Source organism: Microchirus variegatus (assembly GCF_963457635.1).
Source record: "Microchirus variegatus genome assembly, chromosome: 1".
Lineage (NCBI taxonomy): Eukaryota > Metazoa > Chordata > Actinopteri > Pleuronectiformes > Soleidae > Microchirus > Microchirus variegatus.
In genome coordinates, this window is record NC_139802.1 from 41992851 (window position 1) to 42016804 (window position 23954).

General features: G+C 39.6%; 1 protein-coding gene across 1 annotated transcript; it reads right to left on the reverse strand.

Moving 5' to 3' along the window:
• Positions 1–3887: 3887 nt before the first annotated feature.
• atp8b5b (ATPase phospholipid transporting 8B5b) lies at positions 3888–23114 on the reverse strand (the record flags this gene model as incomplete). Its single annotated transcript, XM_083908841.1, has 25 exons — positions 3888–4151; positions 5100–5230; positions 5338–5476; positions 5646–5891; positions 6165–6248; positions 7281–7504; positions 7597–7780; positions 8901–9051; positions 9141–9246; positions 9845–9956; positions 10057–10221; positions 10324–10439; positions 11928–12116; positions 12279–12444; positions 12542–12585; positions 13603–13811; positions 14673–14866; positions 15620–15708; positions 16504–16662; positions 17688–17770; positions 17870–17940; positions 18033–18105; positions 19239–19300; positions 19663–19761; positions 23028–23114. The coding sequence occupies 25 exons, from the start codon at positions 23112–23114 to the stop codon at positions 3888–3890; spliced, it is 3447 nt and encodes a 1148-aa protein (XP_083764967.1).
• Between the last annotated feature and the right edge of the window lie 840 nt (positions 23115–23954).

Here is a 23954-nt window from a genome sequence, read left to right on the forward strand (position 1 = left end):
CACACAAACTGCACATAGTATGGCTTATTATGTGATCATCACCTGATGGCTTTGTTGGTTTTTAATTAGTTAATTAATAATATGAACACGTGTGGGGTTGCCAGGTTGTGGAACCTGGCAACCTTTGGAGGGGAGGTTGGAGATTGGCCTATAATCTGACAATACATAATTGGTGTCGTCATCACTCGCAGTTACAACCCCATTTGCTGAGCTGCCATTAATAATATTGAGCACATATATACAGTATGGTGTCAGGGTGTAAAAAAAACACCTCTTTAAAAGACCCAGTAGGCCACATATGCTCAATTATATCTTCCAAAAAGTGCAGACTGACAAGCTCAAAGTGGTCAAAAACAGCAGAGCATGTGACAGAGATGAAGGAGTCACAATAAGGAGGATTAATGAGTGCCCTAATGCGTGCGACCTTGTTATCGAAAAAGCTTAAGAAGTTCTCAAGGTTTTATTTTCTCTGCAAAAGAAAAGGTCAGTCTGCACACGAGCGGTCGAAGCTGAAGAATGCCCAAGAGCAGAGGAGTCTGCCTCTCCAGGCCGTGTTTACACAACTCTTTCTCTTCTGCAGGTATCATGGAGCTGACTCCCTGCGGATGTTGTAGGAAGTCTAGACAACCTTGTTATTGAAACAGCTTAAGAAGTTCACACACTGCTCCTAACCCTGCTGCCATTACAAGTGTATTTTGTAGTGATGGGAAGTGCGGCTCTTTGTGGAGAGCCGGTTCTTTTGGCTCCAAAGTGGCTCCTCAGATTTTGTGCTGCTTAAATTAATTTATAACCAAATTATGATGAAAATGAATAACTAAAAAGAACTATAAAGACCCATTTTAATTCGACAAACCAGCCCCACAAACGTTGTAGTGACCTGATCTCATGATGTCAGTTTCTCTGTTTCCCTAAAGCTGATTCAGGGGGGTGTGTTTTCTAGGCTGATCAATAGATGTCATTTCTCATCACCTCCTACTACGAGAAGCCCATGCACTGACTGTGAAGGACAGTCACATGGGTTCAATCATGCACACACACACACACACACACACACACACAGATGGAGAACATTCATTGTGTCATTTGTATTTTACTGTATTAGAACTGTATTAACCTGTAACATCACAGTAATTCCTTAATGTGTTTATTTGCGAAATTTTCGTTAATAAGTTGTAATAATTTCAAATTCAGTCTTTGTAGATTATGCAATATTTTCCTTTCATTTACTGTCATTTTGCAGTATTTTCCTGGATAAAAAAAACTTTCCTTTAGTTGCCAATTACACAGTTATAGTATGTAAAACGATAAATATGTACATTTATTGTGAGTTTCAAAAATCATTGAAAGGTAAAAATAATTAAGGATTACAATGTAAAATGTTTGAAATGTGAAATGATTAAGAAGTTTGTTATGTTTTGTTGTTGTTGTTGTTTTTTCTTCTACTTTGTATCACTGATATTTTGGGTTATTTCATGGATTGCACAGGATGGGCAAAAATAAGCCTCGGCTTCAGCCTATTCCTTTTTCGGTTACAGAGATAGTTTAATATTTTGTTGTGAGAAGTATGCATGGTAATATTTGCTAATTGAATGCACATCATTTAAGTATTTTATATTGTAACCGAAATAAAACTATTCATTCATTCATTCAAAGGATGCTATTATGGACGCTCTCTGTGCTCCCTGGAACACACTTTATGAACCAAATCACTGAAGTGCAAAACATATTCATATACTACGGAAGTTTACGCTTTTTTTTTTTTAATCAAGTCTTAAAAATGCCACTTTTCAAAAACAACAATAACAAAGAAAAAACACTGTATTTCATCAAAGGGTGGCCGTTCCTATGAAATGTGTGATAAAACACGTACAAAAACACATACAGTCAAATCCCAACAACAAGGTCATTTAGAAAAAAAAACAGAATACCAAACGCTGTTTTAGGATCCATTCAATTTTTTTTAGGCTAAAATAACCAAAACAGGAGTGATGTCTTACCTGGCGTGAAACCGAATCAACCAAAATGAAGAAGTTGCCGGGGGTTAGTTTATGTTTATGAGGTAAAGCTCACGATCGTCAGATGTTTTCTGCTCTGCACGTACACGCCAATCTACTGCTGTCACTGCATCACTGCACGGATGATCAGAGTATTGAGTATTGGATGATGCCAGTGTGTGTGTGTGTGTGTGTGTGTGTGTGTGTGTGTGTGTGTGTGTGTGTCGTATAACAGTATACATTTCATTCACAACTTCCCCAGGTTTCTATTTTTGACTGTATCCAAGTGACTGCTTGAAAGTACATGTATTTATTTATTTTACAAAGGTTAAAGATTCAAATTTACAATTAAAAAACGGGATAAAATGTGGGTGTGGGGACCAAAGTATCCTCATCAGCTCACTAGACCTTCTCAGGTAATACTTTCTTTACATTTTGGCTGCCTGTTATCAATACAGCAGGTATTTACACTCTTAGAAATAAGGGTTCCAAAAGGGTTCTTCTCCAAGTACTGAGGTTCTACCAGGAACCATTTGCTAATTCTGAAAAACCCTTTCCCGAAGAAAGGGTTTTTTAAGGGTTCTCGGTAACACTAATGGTGACCTTTAAAACAAAGGTTTTCAAAGGGTTCTTGGTGGAACCTTTATAAAAAGGTTCTACCTGGAGCCAAAAAGGGTTCTGCTATGAGGACAAGCCGGAGAACCTTATATGGTTCTACTTAGCACTTTTATTTCCAACAGTGATCTAGAGTTTTCAAAAAAAGAATGAAAAAAAATAAATACATTTCCAAAAAAAAAATTTTTCATTATTTTTTGGAAACTCGAGATCTCGACTATCCAAAAAAAATGTGATTTTTTTTTTTTCATAATTTTTTGGAAACTCGAGATCTCGACTTTGAAATCCGAGATCTCGAGTTTCCCAACAAAAGAAAAAATTTGATATTTTTTTTTCATAATTTTTTGGAAACCCGAGATCTCGACTTTGAAATCCGAGATCTTGAGTTTTCCAAAAAAAAATTTTTTTGAAAAATAATTGTTTTTTTCATAATTTTTTTAAAATCGAGATCTTGACTTTGAAACCCAAGATCTTGAGTTTCCAAAAAAAAAATATTTTGAAAATTATTTTTTTTTTTCATAATTTTTGGGAAACTCGAGATCTCGACTTTGAGACACAAGATTTCAATTTTACTTTTTTTCATAATTGTATTTTTTTTCTCATGTCACTTCGGGGGCTCCGTACTACTGTAACCAATTACTGTTTCAATTGTTGCAACACAATTATCATTGTGACAATCACATGCAACATTTGATGTTACCTTTGATAGTGTCTTGTCATTGTCCAACAGCATTAATGTAGCATAGATTAGTTTGCAATGTTTTCTGTTAATTGATTTTATTAAGCGTCAAGTTCTATCATTGTACAAGAAATAGAGGCTTTGTTTAAAAAATTTAAAAAAAAAAAAAAAAAGTACCAGTTTGGGCAATACCATGCACACATTTGTCCTTGCTTACTGGGTCCATTTTCTATCACTCCCATTCATTCACACACTACCGGAACACTACCTTGACAAGTGGTCCACTGGGGGTGCACACTTTAGGATGGGATGAGTCAGGTCAACTGACTATGACAGACTATGGTCTCCAGTTTGTAAAGCTATTAGTAATAATATCATTGAAATAAGAGTGTAAAAAAAGAGTGTGTGGTGAGATTAAATGAAATCTTTATAGTATGATCATTTATATAATTCTGATTCCCAAAAAAAGGCAACGTATTCCACTGCTGGTGGACCAGCAAAAAGGTTGACCCGGAAACAATCCAGGAAGTGATTACCCTGTGCATCCTCTCATTGTTGCGAGTTACCAAAATAAAAGCTCAGTGTGTACTTGAGCTCATCTAAGGGCCTCCGTGCGCCTCCTCCTGCTCCTCTCTGATGGTGCGGTAGTGCTGAGGCCGATTCTCGGCCAGAGCGGAGTCTGTTTTCACAAACAGGATTGGTCGACTCTTCAGTGGTCGCACCAGGAACTTTTTGGACGTCACCAGGTCGCCGTAGCCCTGTGAGTGGGAGAAGGCGTAACCCGAGCGGGTGCTGATTCGCCTGACGGGTCGACGGCGAGGCTCTCGAGCCGGCAATACGTCCTTTCTTACTTTACTCCTCACCTACACGGAAAAGGACCAACAGGGACAAGTCTTTAACATTCTTAAATCGGGTCGAATCGAATGTTTTTGTCCTTCAGGACAATTTAGTACTATTGACTAAAATAGTAGTTCCTACTAACTCCTTCGCTAGTTAGCTAGTTATTAGGCACAAGTTAGTGTGGCGAAACTAGTAAGCTAGCTAAGAATAGTCACACGTTAAGGAGACTATACTAGTTAGCTAAGAACAGTCACAAGTTGCTGTGACAACGATACTAGTTAGCTACGAATAGTTACACGTTAATGTGACTACAATACTAGTTAGTTAGCTTAGCATAGTGACAAGTTACTGTGAATATGGGACTAGTTAGTTAGCTAAGAATAGTCAGAAGTTACTGTGACTGATACTAGTTAGCTAAGAATAGTCACAAGTTAATATGACTACAATACTAGTTAGTTAGAATAGGCACAAGTTACTGTGACGATTATACTAGTTAGCTAAGAATAGTTACAAGTTACTGTGACTACAATACTAGTTTGTTAGCTAAGAATAGTCACAAGTTACTGTGACTGATACTAGTTAGTTAGCTAAGATAAGTTACTGTGACTGATACTAGTTAGCTAAGAATAGTTACAAGTTAATGTGACTATGATACTAGTTAGTTAGCTAAGAATAGTTACACGTTACTGTGGCTATGATACTAGTTAGCCAAGAATAGTTACAAGTTAATGTGACTATGATACTAATTATTTAGCTAAGAAAAGTTACTGTGACTACAATACTAGTTAGTTTGAATAGGCACAACTTACTGTGATGATTATACTAGTTAGCTAAGAATAGTTACAAGTTACTGTGACTACAATACTAGTTAGTTAGCTAAAAATAGTCACAAGTTACTGTGGCTATAGTACTAGTTATTTAGCGAGTAATAGTCACAAGTTACAAGTTACTGTGACTACGACTAACCTTACCTTGTCATTGATGGTGGGCCGAAGCTGAATGATGATGAAGCGGTACGCCACCACTGGCAGAGTGCAGAGGAGGGTGGTCAGGAATATGATCAGCCACACGTTCGGCTGATTCAGAGAATTTCTTGCGGTGCCTGGATTCCACCAAAGAAAAGAAACCACCACGCCAGCAGTGAGAGTCAGTAAAGCACCACCTCCTTCCTCTGCATCTATACACGAAGAACGAGCCAAATCCACTCACCTATGAACGGGAAGGAGGAGGTAAAGATGAAAAACATGCCGTTGCTGTACATCGTGAATGTGAAGGCGAAGTAGGCTGCCAGGCTGCCCCACACGAAGAACTGATTCACTGCCGTCCAGTAGTGGGTGTCCAGACACAGCTGAAAACATCACAGTTAGTATGTTATTAAATAGGTATAGTATGGATATATAGATAAAAATCACCATCCATCCTTTCATCCAATCAGTTAATCTAAATGAACACTCAAACCAAATTTGAATACTTTCCCTCAAGACGTTCCTGAGATGTTCCCTCTGTTCCCTCCTCACCTGTATGTTCACCACAACAAGCAGACAAGTCTGCGCCAGCAGAGCGAAGGACTGATAGTCGCCGATGTCCTTGCCGTCGTCGCGGACCGTGTCCTGAATGGCGGCCCACGGGATGAAGAAGAGGATGAGGGAGCTGTAGCAGCCGTGCATCACGCAGCGAACGAAGGCCTTCTTGCTGAAGTAGAGGTTGAGCTGGCCTGGAGTGTAGAGCTGAGGATACTGGAAACTCCAACGGTCGTTCACGTCCTTCAGAAACACAGGATGTCAACACTGGGCACGAGGTATAACACTTGTAACAATACATATTAACGGTCTTCTGTGTGAGAATTGGTGACACCTAGTGGTGAGACTGCAATGAAAGACACAACAAGACTTTTGCCTCATGTACATTATGAAAAGCTTATTTTAAAGCCACAGAAACCAAACTCTGTATTTTAAAGCCATTATACACTTATACGAACATCCAACATGTTACACACTGGCATATTAAAATATTGTAATTCAGCTTTGAACACGTACCTGGTCAAAGATACTCATACCGAGGATGGGAAGAGCCGTGTAAATAAGGTTGTACAAGGTGATGAACCACTCGTCATACACAGTCTGTGAACGGCAACAACAAAAAATACAGTGCATTAGTATATGTAATAAATACAGTATATACATGTACATATTTAGATTTTGTCCCTCTCTATGGATAAGGAAGTGGACTGTATGTTTATTTTATTTGATAATATGGAATGTACGCTGTTCATGAAGTCCTTACTTCATTACAGCACTTGTTTTTGTATTATTTTTCATGCTATATTGTGTGTATTAATATTCACTCATTTTCTATTTATTCAGCTTTTGGTTGACATCATGACAAACCTACGGTGGCCCAGAGGTGTCAGGCCAAATCCGCTAGCACACGTCATTAGCATACTCCCATCATGCCTTTCGCTGTTCATGTACGCCGTAGCTTTTGTATTTGTGTTGTGGCTTTTTGTGTTTGTGTTATGTGCTTTTGTATTTGTGTTGTGGCTCTTGTATTTGTGTTGTGGCTTTTGTATTTGTGTTGTGGCTTTTGAGTTTGTGTTGTGGCTTTTGTATTTGTGGTGTGGCTTTTGTATTTGTGCTGTGGCTTTTGTATTTGTGTTGTGGCTTTTGTATTTGTGTTGTGGCTTTTTGTGTTTGTGTTGTGGCTTTTGTATTTGTGTTATGGCGTTTGTATTTGTGTTGTGGCTTTTGTATTTGTGTTGTGGCTTTTGTATTTGTGTTATGGCTTTTGTATTTGTGTTATGGCGTTTGTATTTGTGTTGTGGCTTTTGTGTTTGTGTTGTGGCTTTTGTATTTGTGTTATGGCTTTTGTATTTGTGTTATGGCGTTTGTATTTGTGTTGTGGCTTTTGTGTTTGTGTTGTGGCTTTTGTATTTGTGTTGTGGCTTTTGTATTTGTGTTGTGGCTTTTGTATTTATGTTATGGCTTTTTGTGTTTGTGTTGTGGCTTTTGTATTTGTGTTATGGCTTTTGTATTTGTGTTGTGGCTTTTGTATTTGTGTTATGGCTTTTGTATTTGTGTTGTGGCGTTTGTATTTGACCTGACACCTCGGGGCCACCGTACAAACCACTTAAATGCGACTCCAACGCTCCTCACCTGTGCAGAGAAGCCGCAGAAGAAGGCGTACCAGAAGTGCACAAAGGTGAAGGTGAAGTTCTTGTAAAAGAAATATCGTAGGAACTTGCACATGCGTAGGTAGGACCAGCGACCGTGCACCAGCAGGAGGCGCTGGAGGTACCGGAACTGGGCGAAAGAGAAGTCGCTGGAGAGGACGGCCTGCATGCCCTCCTGCCCGCTGATGCCCACTCCGATGTGAGCAGCTGGAGGACAGAGACGGGGGAAGTGAGAGGCGGAATCCGCGCAGCGGGCGAACGCGAGCGTCTTCTTGCGTTTGGGACTTGAACGGACTCACCCTTGATCATGCTGACGTCGTTGGCGCCGTCCCCGATGGCGAGGGTGACGGCCTGCTTGTATTTCTTGACCAGCTGAACCACCTGGGCCTTCTGCAGAGGAGTGACCCTGCAGCAAATCACCGTCTGACACATGCACGCCGTCCTCAGCAGCTCCAGCTGCAGGTTCTTCTCCAGCGCAAAAGCCTGACGATGAGAGGGAAGAAGGTGTTTACAAAGCTGTGGTGAGACATGAACCAAAGTAAATAAATGTGTGCGAGTACACTCTTAGAAATAAGGGTTCCAAAAGGGTCCTTCTTCAAGGGCTGAGGTTCTACCTGGAACCATTTGCTTCTGAAAAACCCTTTACCAAAGAGGGTTGGAGGGTTCTTGGTAACACTAATGGTTCCAGTAAGAACCATTTTGATCCAGGGAACCCTTTAAAACCCCTTTCCTGAATAAAGTGTTTTAAAAGGGTTATTGGTGGAACCTTTATGAAAAGGTTTTACCTGAAGCCAAAAAGGGTTCTCCTATGAGGACAAGCCGAAGAACCTTATATGGTTCTACTTTGCACTTTTATTTCTAAGAGTGTATTAGAGTGTTTTTATTTTTGCCTCCATCTGATAAAATATAACAGTATACTATACTAAAACTATACAAGAAATGGCTTAACTTACATAAACATGTGGTCTGTCTCTGTAGTGCAATGATATATTTTAAATAAAAATGATGTGCAAATAATTTTATAACTATACTTAATTTATAAATGTCTTCATTACACCAGAATAAGCCTTTTATATTTATATCAGGAGCTGGGTCAGCTCCACACTCTTAGAAATAAAAGTGCTCAGTAGAACCATATAAGGTTCTTCAGCTTGTCCTCATAGGAGAACCCCTTTTGGCTCCAGGTAGAACCTTTATACCCTTTTGGAGGGTTCCACCAAGAACCCTTTTAAAACCCTTTATTCAGGAAAGGGGTTTTAAAGGGTTCTCTGGATCAAAATGGTTCTTACTGGAACCATTAGTGTTACCAAGAACCCTTGAAAAACCCTTTCTTTGGGAAACCCTTACTTCTAACCGTGCATAGGGGTGGCCATTTTGGACCACCATGTCAAAAATCTGCCTTTTTTTTTCTCTAACATCCTGGTGTGGAAATGTATGTTTGACAGATTTCCTTTTCCTCTTCCTGCCGATCTGAAAAGCTCTGATGTTCGTGCCACGTAACATTGTTTCATATAAAGTAGGACGCACAGAAGGTCTTACAAAGGGGACATGGTTGTTGTTGAATCAGCAGCTACTGAAAATAGATAAATCAAACACTTCTTACCAGACTGTGTCCATTAATAACCAGGGCGTAATCTCCATCCACCTTCTCATCCGGCACATTCACAGTTTTCTGAGTCCAAAACAGTCCGGCACGACCTCTGATCACATCAGGCTCCGCCGGCGAGTCCGGACACATCGTCCTCCTCGCGTTCCTGAGAAACACACGAAGACAGACATAAGAGATAGTGAGAGGCGAGTTAAATTGTATGATTTTGAATTTTGTTGGAGAGGTCCGACTCACTGTAGCTCTTCTTTGACTCCTTCAGCAGTGTTAGCGGCAACAATGAAAATCCCCTTCATCTCCTCTCTCAGCATGTTGCAGGAGTAGCCGATATTCTCCGCCGTCTCTGTTAGAAAGACATCGAGATTTACTATCACAAACGTTCACACAGAATCACCAAGTCTGAGTCAATTAATTTAGAGCAGTAAATGAATGAACCCTCATAAACGTCTGTTCAGGATGATAAAATGGGATATATTTTCTTGGTTGTATTCATTTAATGTAATCACCGACCACTAATGAAAGGGCAGGATGTGATAAGCATCTTGTTTTATCCTCTCATAAGTTTTTTTTGCTGGTTTTCTCAGGTAAATTCTATACATGCAACTCATGGCTTTATTTTATGGTTATTTTTATACATATTTCTTAACAATACATATTGTTCAGCAATTTAAAACGTAATTACAAAACTGAAAATTAAAAATTCTTAATATTTAATGACATTTCATGGCCCCACCAGCAGTTCTGTAATGGCCCACTAGGCGGCAGCGGCCCACACTTTGGGAATCTCTGCTATTCCCAATTCCACCCTAACCCTAAAATAAATACATTATAATAATAATAATTAACTTTACCCTCAAAAAGAGATTTACACAAAATGTCCTCACGAGGGAAAATGTCCTCACAAAGATGGTCCGACTCAAACTTTTCCGTCGCACACTGACCTTGTTTGTCTCCGGTCAACACCCAGATTTTGATGTCAGCTTTGGCCAGTTGCTCTATGGTCTGTGGGACGCCGTCCTGCAGCTTGTCCTCCACGGCCGTCGCTCCCAACAGCTGAAACCCACAAAGTCAGTAATTCTGTCATTAATTATTCGTTAACACTTTAGATAACGAAACACATATTCAGTGTCTAAGGTTCCACAGATGGACTCACCTGAAGGTCTTTCTCTATCTCTTCATACAGTTCGTCGAGTCTCTCTTCTCGGTCGTCCATGGCGATGCTGGCCTCATGGTGGCGCTTTTTCCAGTCGTCCATGTAGCCCTCGTCCAAGTCCTTGTAGGCCAGAACCAACGTGCGGAGGCCGTCGCCTGCGTATTCCTGGACAAATGAAAAAAACAAACAAAAAAAAAATCCTGATCTGTTCATTAACCTTGATCACTTTTACTGTTTTTCATAACATCACCACACGATGGCGCTCACGTTGAGGTGTCCTGTAGTGGCTTTCATCAGTTTGTTACAGGCCGGGTGCAGCCTTTCGTAGATGATGGTGTCCGCTCCTTTGCAGTAGAGAGTCAGCTGACCGTCAGGGCTCCGCACTGGAACGTGGCAAACACATCATTATTAATGTGTAATAACAGGCGACAACAATAATAATAATAATAATAATAATAATCAGAATAATAATAATAATACGGAAGCGTATTGCATTCACTTGAAAAAAAAAAAAAAACTCCTGTTTTTCTCAGTAATACATTTTCGGTATGATTTTTTGAAAAAAAAAAAAATCTGTTTTTCTGACTAAAATTTGTTCCCTGTTTTTCTGTCTAATTTTTTTTTCTGTTTTTCAGAGTAATTTTTTTTCTGTTTTTCAGAGTAATTTTTTTCAGTTTTTCGTCCAAATATTTTTTTCCCCTGTTTTTCTGAGTAATTTTTTTTTTCTGTTTTTCGTGCAAATATTTTTTTCTGTTTTTCGTGTAAAAAATTTTCCCCTGTTTTTCTGAGTAATTTTTTTTTCTATTTTTCAGAGTAGTTTTGTTTTCAGTTTTTCAGAGTACATTTTTTTTCTGTTTTTCGTGCAAATTTTTTTCCCGTTTTTCGGAGTAATTTTTTTCTGTTTTTCGTGCAAATTTTTATTCCCCTGTTTTTCAGAGTCATTTTTTTCAGAAATATCGAGAACTCTTGCTATGGTACACACGCCGCCGAAGGCGATTCCGGCGCCTCAGCTGCACACCGTGTGCATCCAATATTTTCAGCAGTGTCCTGATCGTCTCTTGAGTCACCACGTAGCCAGCCTGAATGCATTTCAAATGCATCATCTTGTATCCATGGAGCATGCCATATCTGTCCAACTGATCCTGGAGAAAGATTGCTATGTCTAGCAGATCTGAATGGGCTTTCCTTCTGAACAACCGCAAAGTCCTCAGGTGCCTGCGGTAAGTCGACAAACTAATGATAATACCATCTATCTGACTTAAAGACAGGACTATCTCCCAGTGTCTTAAACCCAGATCAAAGTAAAACTTGATTAAACTAAACAAGTTACAAGTTATAAAAAAAATTACTCTGAAAAACAGAAAAAAAAATTACTCCGAAAAACAGAAAAAAAAATTACTCCGAAAAACAGAAAAAAAATTACTCTGAAAAACAGAAAAAAAAATAACTCCGAAAACAGAAAAAAAAATTACTCAGAAAAACAGAAAAAAAAATTACTCCGAAAAACAGAAAAAAAAATTACTCAGAAAAACAGAAAAAATTACTCAGAAAAACTGGGGAAAAAAAAATACTCTGAAAAACAGAAAAAAAAAATACTCTGAAAAACAGAGAAAAAAATTACTCCGAAAAACAGAAATTTTGAGTAATTTTGTTTTTCAAAATTACTCTGAAAAACAGAAAAAAAATTACTCAGAAAAACTGGGGAAAAAAAATTAGTCAGAAAAACAGAAAAAAAAGTTATTCCAAAAATCAAACCGAAAATTAATTTCTGAGAAAAACAGGAGCTTTTTTTTTTTTTTTCAAGTGAATGCAATACGCTTCCGTATAATAATAATAATAATAATAATAGTAATAAAAACATGGGCTCTCACCGATGACCGACATCCTCTTTCGCACGTTGTTGAAGTCGAGAACGGCCAGAAGCTGGTAGACGACCTGTCGGCCCATCTCTATGACCGTGACGGTCTCTGGTGTGCGCGAGCGGAACACGAAGCCGAAGTTTCTCGCCGCGGTGACGAGAGCGCCCTCGTCTGGAGACTGCGCTTGGTAGTTGAGCTCACCTGGGAATTCAAATTCTTAAGTCTTAAACACGTTTAAAAATACATATGGCGCCTTTAATATCAGTAATATGCTATATTTGCAGGGTGACAACGGGCATCATCAAACATCAACAACATGCTGATGCCCCGCAATGATGCAGATGTCCAGTAGAGGGCGCTTACCGTCTTTCTTTTCCTCGGGCATGACGGTGTGGCACAGAGCCAGCAGGCGGAAAAAGGCCTGAGCCGCGGCGTTTCCCTCCCTCACCGTCTCCACCAGGCCGTGGTCGTGGAAGAAGAACTTGGGATCGGCGAGCTCGTTCCAGGAGAAGTCCACTTTCTCCGTCTTCTGCACGGGGCGAGAAACATCAAAGGGGGGGGGGGGGTTGGGTCAGAACATTATATACGTATTAAATTTAAATCAAGTTAATGCAATAGTGTCTCACCTCTGTTATCTCCACCCGATGTCCAGAAAAGTCAAACAGCTCGCCTAAAAGGCAGAAAATTAAAGGTGCATTATGTAATAAATCTAAAGCAACTGGCCATAAAATCCTCCTAATATGTCACAGAGACTCAGGAATAATGTTCATATAACAAACTGAACTCACCAACAACAACAGTACAGACAAAATATTTGCATTAAAAAGAATATTTTGCAGACTGCAAATCATGTTTGTGTTTTGAAATCATGTTTTTTAGCATGTGGCGTCACCTACCGCCGTCTACCAATCATTGCGGTCAGTAGAGTCTCAGCTGCCGAGCAACCACGGGGTTGCCAGTTAGGTCAGGAAACGAAACCTAAAAGACCTCGGTATTTTGAATTTGAATGTAGTTACCGTTTTTGGCCACATTCTTACATATGGCACCTTTAATACACCCCCTGTACCTATGTTTGCACAAGTGTATTGATGTTTCTACGGCAGCCTGAATGGACAAACCATACACAGCATGAGTTTTAAATGTTTTATTACAATGAAAACAAAAAAAAAACATATTTTCCGGAATCTGAAGTTCCCTAATTCTGGACCTTTACACTACCATTCAAAAGTTTGGGGTCACTTAGAAATGTCCTTATTTTTGAAGGAAAACCAATTATTTTAAATGAATATAACATTAAATTAATCAGAAATACACTCTTTACATTATTAATACGGTAAACGACTATTTTAGCTGCAAACATCTGATACTTAATGGAATATGTACATAGGTGTATAAAGTCCCATTTCCAGTGTTCTAATGGTACATTGTGTTTTGCTAATCGCGTTAAAAGGCTATTGGATGATTAGAAAACCCTTGAAAACCCTTGTGCAATGATGTTGGCACAGCTGAAAACAGTTTTGCTAGTTCTATTTTGAATAAAAATCATTATTTCTAATATTTTCTATTCATTTTGCAACTCTTTTGACGAATAAAAGTGTGACTTTTATAATGGAAAACACCCAAAAAAATGTTATAAGTGACCCCAAACTTTCGAACGGTGGTGTACATAAGGACGTGAGCCGCTCACCGTAACATTTCCCGTTGATGGAGCACTTGTTGAAGGTCATGACGTTCTGCGTCAACGTGCCCGTCTTGTCGCTGAAGATGTACTTGATCTGTCCGAGCTCCTCGTTGAGCGTCGTGGTCCTCGCCTGGGCCGGAGTGTCGCACTTGGGATAGTACATCTTCCTGTCCCAGTTGATGAAGAAGCTGTTTCCCAGACGGATGATCTCCACGCTGTGGAAGTTTCAAAGGACATCATTTTTTTGGGGCATTTAAAGCTTTGGTGGCCAATTCCAATTCCTATCTTAACCCTCAAGCTCAACCCTTAATCTTAACTGGCCCTCAAAACCAAGTGTCGAGGGTTATTTTGTCACTTAGAAATGGGACACCCCCTTAAATGCAGATACGTCTTCAGACTGTGGGGGGCAGAATAACACGAAAGCTGCGTCCAGTCCGTCAACTCCAAAAAAAGAAGAAGAAGAAGAAGAACACATTTACGTCAAGTTATTAGGTTGTCAGTTAGTTATAAGATGATACTCATACAAATACCACAACCACGGACATATTCAGCTGACAGTTATCACACACCACGGCTTATTGAAAAGTAAACGATAGCAAACGATCGCTTGTCCGCACCGGTCGGCTATTGACAAAAGATCGTAAAATAAAAATACGCAACAATGACGTAAGTAATCCATAATATGGGCCTAAACTAAGATAATAAAATGGTTTTCATCATTTTTATATCTCTATTAACAAAGAAAATACTTAATTTGTAGCGTACTCGTTTCGCTGCTTTCGACGCCATCTTTGTTATGTGAAAACACGCAATGCATTCTGGGTAGCCCTTGCTCCCAAGGGTGGTCTCGGAAAATCTCAATATTGAGGGCGATACAGCCCTCAAACTTGCCCCATAACTTAATTTTTCTGAGAATCGGGACATCACTTGCACTAGAGGGAGCGGACATTTTTGAGATTGAGGGTTAAGCAAGGAATTGGAATTCACCCTTGGACGACTCTACGTCCATATATGTGTGTGTCAACCTTCGTTTCGGGGTCTCGGCTAATTTTTCCCCCCCCCGCGCTCGAACGTACCTGACGTAGAGGGAAATGGGCACCACCGTGTTGAGCACGATGACGTACGACCAGAACGAGAGGAAGGAGGAGAGAGGAGCGTCGATCCCGTCGTCGCGGGGCAGGAAGGACGTGAACGCCTCGCCGTCGCTCGTCTCCCAGATAGAGTTAGCGACGGCCATGAACGTGCACATGGACACAAGGAAACCAAAGATCTGCAACACATACAATCGAAGACATCGCGCGGTAAATATCATCTGTCCGCGAGGACAAAGTTTGACTCGGTGCCATCTTTGTGAGCAGAGGCGCAGCTTGTGAACGGGCAAGGTAGGCAACTGCTTGGGGCCCCGGGCCGATAGGGGGCCCCAAAAGGGGAAACCTCCCTAAAGGGGCCCCACCTCACTTTAGCCTTTGTGAAGTTCTTTGCAGTGTAATGCTTATCTTTTTTTTACAGTTATTTACAGTATTTTATTGTTTTATATATTTATATTGTTTTATAATGTGGGTTCTTTACAGTGTGATGATTTTTTTTTACTAAGTTTATATAGTTTTTTAAAAGCTATTTACTGTATTTTATTGTTCTTTACATTTATATTTTCACATACTTTTTTTGTATGTAAGAGGTAAAACAATTGTATGTGAAAGGTAAAAGAGTATGTGAGAGGTAAAACAATTGTATGTAAGAGGTAAAACAATTGTATGTGAAAGGTAAAAGAGTATGTGAGAGGTAAAACAATTGTATGTAAGAGGTAAAACAATTGTATGTGAAAGGTAAAAGAGAGTATGTGAGAGGTAAAACAATTGTATGTGAGAGGTAAAAGAGAGTATGTGAGAGGTAAAACAATTGTATGTGAGAGGTAAAATCGTGAATGTGTGAGGTAAAATTTTGTATGTGAGAGGTAAAATTGTGTATGCGAGAGGTAAAAAAAAGGAATTAAGGCCTTCACGGCCCCTCATATTAAACTCACACACAACACCAGCACGTTCATCAGGTGATCGACGCTCGTCCGTTTGAATATCGTCTTCCCGCTGTTCTGCATCAGTTTGGTGTCGGGACCTGGAAAGTGAAAAAGTTAAAAAATGTGCTCGTAATTTGCTGAGTAACACGTGATATATGTGTTATTACCCAATAAAGTACATAGAGTATCCCAGGAAAGTTATAAATTGCTCTACTGATATTTAGTTTGACCTATATGGTGATGGTATGTACAAAAAAAATAAAAAGTACAGTAGTACATGAGGTATTTTTACTTGTTTTCTTTATAATTAAAGGTGCATTATGTAATAAATCTAAATCAACTGGCCATAAAATCCTCCTAATATGTCACAGAGACTCAGGAATAATGTTCATATAACAAACTGAACTCACCAACAACAACAGTACAGACAAAATATTTGCATTAAAAAATAATATTTTGCAGACTGCAAATCTTGTTTATGTTTTAAAATCATGTTTTGGCATGTGGCGCCACCTACCGCCGCCTACCAGTCATTGCAGTCAGTAGAGTCTCAGCTACCGAGCAACCACGGGTTGCCAGTTAGGTCAGAAAACGAAACCTAAAAGACCTCGGTATTTTGAATTTGAATGTAGTAACCGTTTTTGGCCACTTTCTTACATATGGCGCCTTTAAGTTGATAGTAAATAGACTGGATGATTCATGATTTGACTGAAACTATCAGATTTATAGATATACAGTACTACTACAATAGTGAGTAGTTTCTATTTTCCTGTAATTTCTTTCTGTCCATCACCACCTATGACTTTAAAGGAGTTCCTATTTTAACTCCCTTGTTCCCAAAATTAACCGATGATGAAATTTGCTTCACAAAAAGTCAGGAATTCAGGCTTTACCTCCAAAGATCACCAGACCGAAGCACCACTCGGTGTTCCTCAGGGTGCATCCTCTGAGCAGAACCTTGTCGTTGTCCAGGGCGTAGACCTGTCCGTTCAGGGTCAGCTTACCTTTGAACTTGTCCAGACGGTTGTTGGGAGGCTCGCAATGCACCTCGCCTGAGGAACGACGGAGAGGACACGGCAACAAGTTTGATGACATATTATCAGAAATGTACTCCCATATTATGGCAGAGCGGTTCATCGTCCACCTGGAAGGTTGGGGCTTAATCCTCAACTCTGCTAATCCATATTCTGATGTGTCTTTCGTCAAGCACCATAGTCTTTTGTGTATATGTTGTGATGTTGTTGTTGACCAATTTGCAGACGACTGTCTTCTGTTTTTGTCTGATTTTCGCTCACTTGTGCAACTAATAGCTTATTAACTGTTATTAACTGTGATAGAAAATAACAACCTTACATTTGCATTGATCTTCGGTCTTTTAATGTCTATATTTTATGTGAAAATAAATGAATACAAAATACAATGGGAATGGGTCTGAATGCAAATGGGTCATCTATTTATTCTGTAAGGTTAATCTCAATGCTAAGGAAATACACTGCAATGTGTTAAATTTGAATAACTTGCATATTAAAGGTGCATTATGTAATAAATCTAAAGCAACTGAGACTCAAGAATAATGTTCATATAACATACTTTAATTTGCATTAAAAAAATATTTTGCAGACTGCAAATCATGTTTATGTTTTGAAATCATGTTTTGGCATGTGGCGCCACCTACCGCCGTCTACCAATCATTGCAGTCAGTAGAGTCTCAGCTGCCGAGCAACCACGGGTTGACAGTTACGTCAAAAAAACGAAACCTAAAAGGTATTTTGATACCCTCGGTATTTTGAATTTGAATGTAGTAACCGTTTTTGGCCAAATTTTTACATATGGCACCTTTAACAAACTGATGTTTATGACTATTTTATTGACTTGTTTTACTTTGTGTATATTATTGAGTCATTTTGTTTTATATACTATGTAAAGTAATCAATTTCTGCTCCTTTTCATGCAAGACTTGGACAATTCTGTGTTTGTCTTAAATTGTTTTTGTGAATGAAATGGAATGAATAAACTGAACTAAATTAAAACATTATTATCATTTTTAAAGTATATTCTTGAAAGTGTTTTTCTTCACCATTGAATGGAGCCAGTGCTTCAATGCTGTCCCCCATCTCTCCAGTGACAGTCAGGGCCTGCTTCACCTTCAGATTGGTTTCACTGGGGGAAGACCGGTGAAAATAATATGAGAAGGATGCAGCTCCAACAACAAAAAGAAGGAAAAGTACCACATTCACACACGAATAATATAATACTCACCCGTCTAATTCAGCCGTCTCTACGTACACCAGATTAAGAGGTTCACTGCTGGACAGCAGCAGCAGATCTGCCTGAGAGAGAAGAGAGAGAGAGAGAGCAGAGCAGTGGTGAAGGCTGTCGTCACTTCAGGCGTCAGGTGGATCATCAGAGTATCATCACTCACTGTCACAAACTGATCATTCTCCAGTCTGATGATGTCTCCGACCTGAACGTTCATCCATTTCTCACTCCTCAGTCTGAAGATGAACACATGACATTTCAACCTCTCACATGGCTGACATATACATATACATATATATATATATATATATATACACACACACACACACACACACATATACATACATATATATATATATATATATATATATATATATATATATATGTATGTGTATATATACACATATATATACACTCACTATAAAAGTGCTAAGTAGAACCATATAAGGTTCTTCGGCTTGTCTTCATAGGAGAACCCTTTTTGGCTCCATGTTGGCTCCAATAAAGGGTTTTAAAAGGGTTCCTGAACCCTTTTGGAGGGTTCCACCTAGAACCCTTTTAAAACCCTTTATTCAGGAAAGGGGTTTTAAAGGGTTCTCTGGATCAAAATGGTTCTTACTGGAACCATTTAGTGTTACCAAGAACCCTTGGGAAAGGGTTTTTCAGAAGCAAATGGTTCCAGGTAGAACCTCAGCCCTTGGAGAAGAACCCTTTTGGAACCCTTATTTCTAAGAGTGTACACTCTTAGAAATAAAAGTGCTACGTAGAACCAGATAATGTTCTTCGGCTTGTCCTACCTGGAACCCTTAGTGTTACCGAGAACCCTTTTAAAACCCTTTATCCAGGAAAGGGGTTTTAAAGGGTTCTCTGGATCAAAATGGTTCTTACTGGAACCATGAGTGTCACCAAGAACCCTTGAACAGCCCTTTCTTCGGGAAAGGGTTTTTCAGACACAAACGGTTCCAGGTAGAACCTCAGCCCTTGTAGAAGGACCCTTTTGCAACCCTTATTTCTAAGAGTGTACAATCTTAGCAATAAAAGTGCTAAGTAGAACCATATAATATTCTTCGGCTTGTCCTACCTGGAACCCTTAGAGTTACCGAGAACCCTTTTAAAACCCTTTATTCAGGAAAGGGGTTTTAAAGGGTTCTCTGGATCAAAACGGTTCTTACTGGAACCATTAGTGTTACCAAGAACCATTCAGAAGCAAATGGTTCCAGGTAGAACCTCAGCCCTTGTAGAAGGACCCTTTTGGAACCCTTATTTCTAAGAGTGTATATATATAGATACACATACATATATACAGCATATATGTACATATATATGTATATTAATGTAGAACTCGTTTTGTGTGTTTCAAAAGACTCACTCTCCATCGACGAGGACGTTCGCGAGACGGTTGTTCACCTGCTTGTCACATTTGTGTCTGTTCTACACAGGAGAAAGAAAAAAAATCAGTTTATTATTCACCGTCTTAACATTTAATTTGGTTATTTCACCGTTTCACTGCTGTAATGTGTAACTTTTTAATAATTATCAGTTAAACGTCCGTTACATTTAAAACACCATCAAATGAGTTCCCTTTCTACGTTCCCGGGAATATAGCAATGCTATACGCTAGCTACGCTAGTAACGCAAGATGGCAGCAGAATTCAAGTTAAGGAGTTAAGGAGGAATTCTAAAAGAGAGCGGTGGGGAATATGGACGAAGAGGCTAACGTGAGGCGCGGCGTTTGGTTGGCGACAGAAGTTACACACTACAGCTTTAATTGACTTTGTCAAATCGAAGCTCACGATGTCGTCGGAGGCGTCTTTGATTGCCGTCATGGACAACACCAGGATCAGGGGGACGGCCGTGGTGAACCAGGACAGGGAGGAGACCTGTGGGATAACCTGTAGACGCACAACACAAACGTCTTAGTGTCGCACAAATTACAAAATTCACGTTTCTGTACTTTACTTTATTTGTATTCCTAGCAGCAGTTTACTTTTACTCCACTACTTTTCCTCTATAACAATTTTTGTTACTCATAATTACTACCAAATAAAATCACACTCTTCAACATGGGGTCAGGGCCGGCCTAAGGCATGTAAATGTAAATGTAAATGTACTTTATTTATACAGCCCTTTACAACAATCCTTTCGGTGATCCAAAGTGCTTTACAAGAAATAAATAAATAAAGAGGAAACACATAAAAGTAATTAAAAACAATAAAAACAATAAAATAGTGCAAAATAAAATAAGATAGAATCAGATAAAAGATAAGAAGACAAAAGATAAAAAGTGTCACCATACTACTCGGTATTAAAAGCCATCCTAAATAAATAGGTTTTTAGCCTTGATTTGAAGAGGCCCAGGTCAGAGATAAGACGCATCTCAACAGGGAGTTTATTCCAGAGCCTGGGAGCAGCAACAGCAAAGGCTCGATCACCCCAGTGTTTATATTTTGACCTGGGCACTTCCAGCAACATTTGGTTGTTTGACCTCAGAGCTCTACCCGGATCACGAACAGTTAAAAGCTCAGATAAATAAGATGGGGCAAGATCATGAAGAGCTTTAAAGGCAAACATTAAAAGTTTAAAATCGATTCTAAAAGAGACTGGAAGCCAATGGAGAGAGTGTAGAACAGGGGTGATGTGCTCTCTTCTATTAGTGTTGGTTAAAAGACGGGCAGCAGCGTTTTGAACAAGTTGAAGGCGACTGAGAGAAGTCTGGGAAATGCCAATATACAGTGCATTGCAGTAGTCTAATCTGGAACTGATTAGCGCATGTATGGCTTTCTCAAGGTCGTGACGGCTTAAAAACGCTTTAACTTTGGCCAGCAGACGCAACTGGAAAAAACTAGTCCTGACAACGTTACTAATTTGTTTATCAAACCTCAGATGACTGTCAAAGGTCACTCCCAGATTCCTGATGTTCGGACTGAGTTTTGAGGACAAGGAGCCAAAGCCATCCATCACAGTATCCCCGAACACAATACATTCCGTTTTCTCGTTGTTTAAATTAAGAAAGTTTTGGGCCAACCACTGCTTAATGTCAGCAAGACAGCTAGACAAGGAGGATTGTGCGCTGTTGCTGTTAGGCTTCACTGGCAGGTAGATTTGTAGATCATCTGCATAGCAATGAAAAGATAGGTTGTGCCTGGCTATAATTGACCCAAGTGGCAACATATATAATGAAAAGAGTATGGGGCCAAGAATAGAACCTTGTGGGACTCCACAGGAGAGAGGAGCACTGGAAGAAGACAGATCACCAACCATAACAGAGAAGGTCCTGCAGGACAGGTACGATGTGAACCACCTTAGTGCAGTGCCATGGATGCCAACGTAATTATTTAAACGTGACAGGAGGACTGAGTGGTCCACCGTGTCAAAGGCTGCTGTGAGATCAAGTAGCACTAAGACAACAGGGCTCTTGGCATCCACAGACAGCGCAATATCATTGTGCACTTTTAACAGTGCAGACTCAGTACTGTGACGAGACCTAAAACCAGATTGAAATTTCTCCAGAATAGCGTTGTCTTCCAAAAAGGACTGTAATTGTATAAAAACAACTTTTTCTAAAACCTTGGAGAGAAAGGGCAAATGGGAAACAGGTCTAAAATTAGATAAAACTGAGGGGTCAAGATTAGGCTTTTTAAGAAGAGGCCTGACCACAGCATGTTTAAAAGCAACTGGGACAGTTCCTAATCTAAGGCAGGAGTTGATAAAAATCAGTAGACTGGGCCCCACAGTGTTAAAAGCCATTTGCAGTACTTTGGCAGGGACAATATCCAATGGGCAATTCGTAGGTTTCAAAAATTTCACTACGTTACCGAGAGAGGAGAGAGAAACCACTTCAAACTGGTCTAACACAGCAGAATGGGTTGGGGAGGCAAGCAAATCCTTATTAAAACTCGTGGAGACACCTATACTGGTGTTTTTTCTGACAGAATCAACTTTGTCAACAAAGGAACAGAGAAAATTTTCACAGGCGGCAATTGAGACATCAGTCACAGCAGAAATGCGTGGATTAACAGCAGCATTGATTGTGTCGAATAACACCTTGGGACAATGACTGCTGGCAGAAATAATATTAGAGAGGTACTGAGACTTCGCTTCTCGTACAGCCCTCTGATAGTCACTAAGACAGGTCCTTAACATTTCCAGAGACACATGCAGTTTGTCCTTCTTCCATCTGCGTTCTGCCTGCCTGCAGCGCTGCCTGGCGGCCCGGGTAGTGTCATTCAACCAGGGATCTGTTCTTGGCTTGGCAGATTTTTGCCTAAGAGGGGCAACAGAGTCCAGAATTCGAGTGCAGGTAGAGTGGAAGATGGAAAGGAACTCATTAGGGCAAAACGGGGAAGCCAGACCGTTCAAGGTAAAAAACTGTGAGTCATTGAAGGCAGCAGTGAATTCAACAGCTGTGGAGGAGGTGATGATGCGCCGCCGATGGGATGGAGCAGGAGGTTTACCAATTGCTTGGGGGGCTATTAGTTCAAACACAATAGGGAAATGATCTGAGATTGCAGTCTCAGATATCTCTTTGAGAGAGACTGAGAGCCCAGATGAAATAACAAGGTCCAAGGTGTGCCCAAGATGGTGCGTTGGTAAACTAATATGTCACAGAGACTCAGGAATAATGTTCATATAACAAACTGAACTCACCAACAACAACAGTACAGACAAAATATTTGCATTAAAAAAATATTTTGCAGACTGCAAATCATGTTTATGTTTTGAATCACGTTTTGGTAATGTGGCGCCACCTACCACCGTCTACCAATCATTGCAGTCAGTAGAGTCTCAGCTGCCGAGCAACCACTGGTTGCCCGTTACGTCAGAAAACGAAACCTAAAAGACCTCGGTATATTGAAATTTGAATGTAGTAACCGTTTTTTGGCCACATTCTTACATATGGCACCTTTAAGTTAAGCTTCACAAACTACCACAAACTCTGCCTGTTTTGTCCAAACGGGTTGCTGTAGAAATGCCAAAACAAAATGGCCGCCTTCGTACAGCAAGACCCACGCATAAAGTATTTAAAATACTTTTTCCTCAGGCTACAAAAACAAAATTATGACTATTTTACACACAACTGCATACTTATACATATATATTTAAGGGAAGTGTGTTCAATTTTCGTCCCATAAACGGTCCTAAATGTAACATACTGGACCTTTAATGTGACGCACAGGCCTCCGCACTGACCTTCCTGAGTCTTGCGTCCAAAGAGCCGGCCCACGTACGACACTAGCGATCCCATCTTTAGCGCCGGTCGTCCATATCACACACTCTGTAGAAAACAGCCTGTGTAAACCTGACAGAGTCACGTGACGTCAGAGAGGGGAAGAGGAAGAAGCACTGGATGTTCATTCAAATGTGTGGTTATAATTATGTTAGATATGAGCTAATAGGACTATTTAACAGTCTGATTCATACTCTATTTAAGAGATCAATTTGATATAAATACATAAAAGCATCTGAAAATGAGGAAATAAAACAGTTGCCTTAAATAAAACAATCACTGGGGTTGTTTTTTACTTTAAAATGCAGCTATAAATCATCATTTTTACAAAATATTTGTAGGATTTTCTGCATTAATCCACCTGAGTGGGCGTGTCTTTAGTCTTTAATCATATGACAAGCACAGTGTCGTCTGCATAAAGTGCTACAAAAGAGGAACTTCTCCCACATTTTATCGTATTTTATCCAAATTTCCTGATTATTTATAAATAATTACTGATAAACTGTCATAATGAACAGCACATTAATAGATGGACAGGTTATCTGTGCCCTTACAGCCACAAATTCAGCAATTACACATATATTTTGGATTGTGTCGATTGTTTTTTTAATCTAGTATCCATAATCTACTTTTCCTCGAAATTATATACTTAAAAAAAAAAAATCCATCTGTCGTTCCATGTGCTGCAGAGCCGCTCCCTTTACTACCCTTTGTACTGGAATAAAACAACATTTATGACAGATAATCCACAACGACACAGATTAGGATGACATGATAGGACCGTGGAGGTGGAGATGGAGTTGATAAAATTGCGATTCGTGGAAATTTGTCGACATTTGCATTCACAATTTAACATCT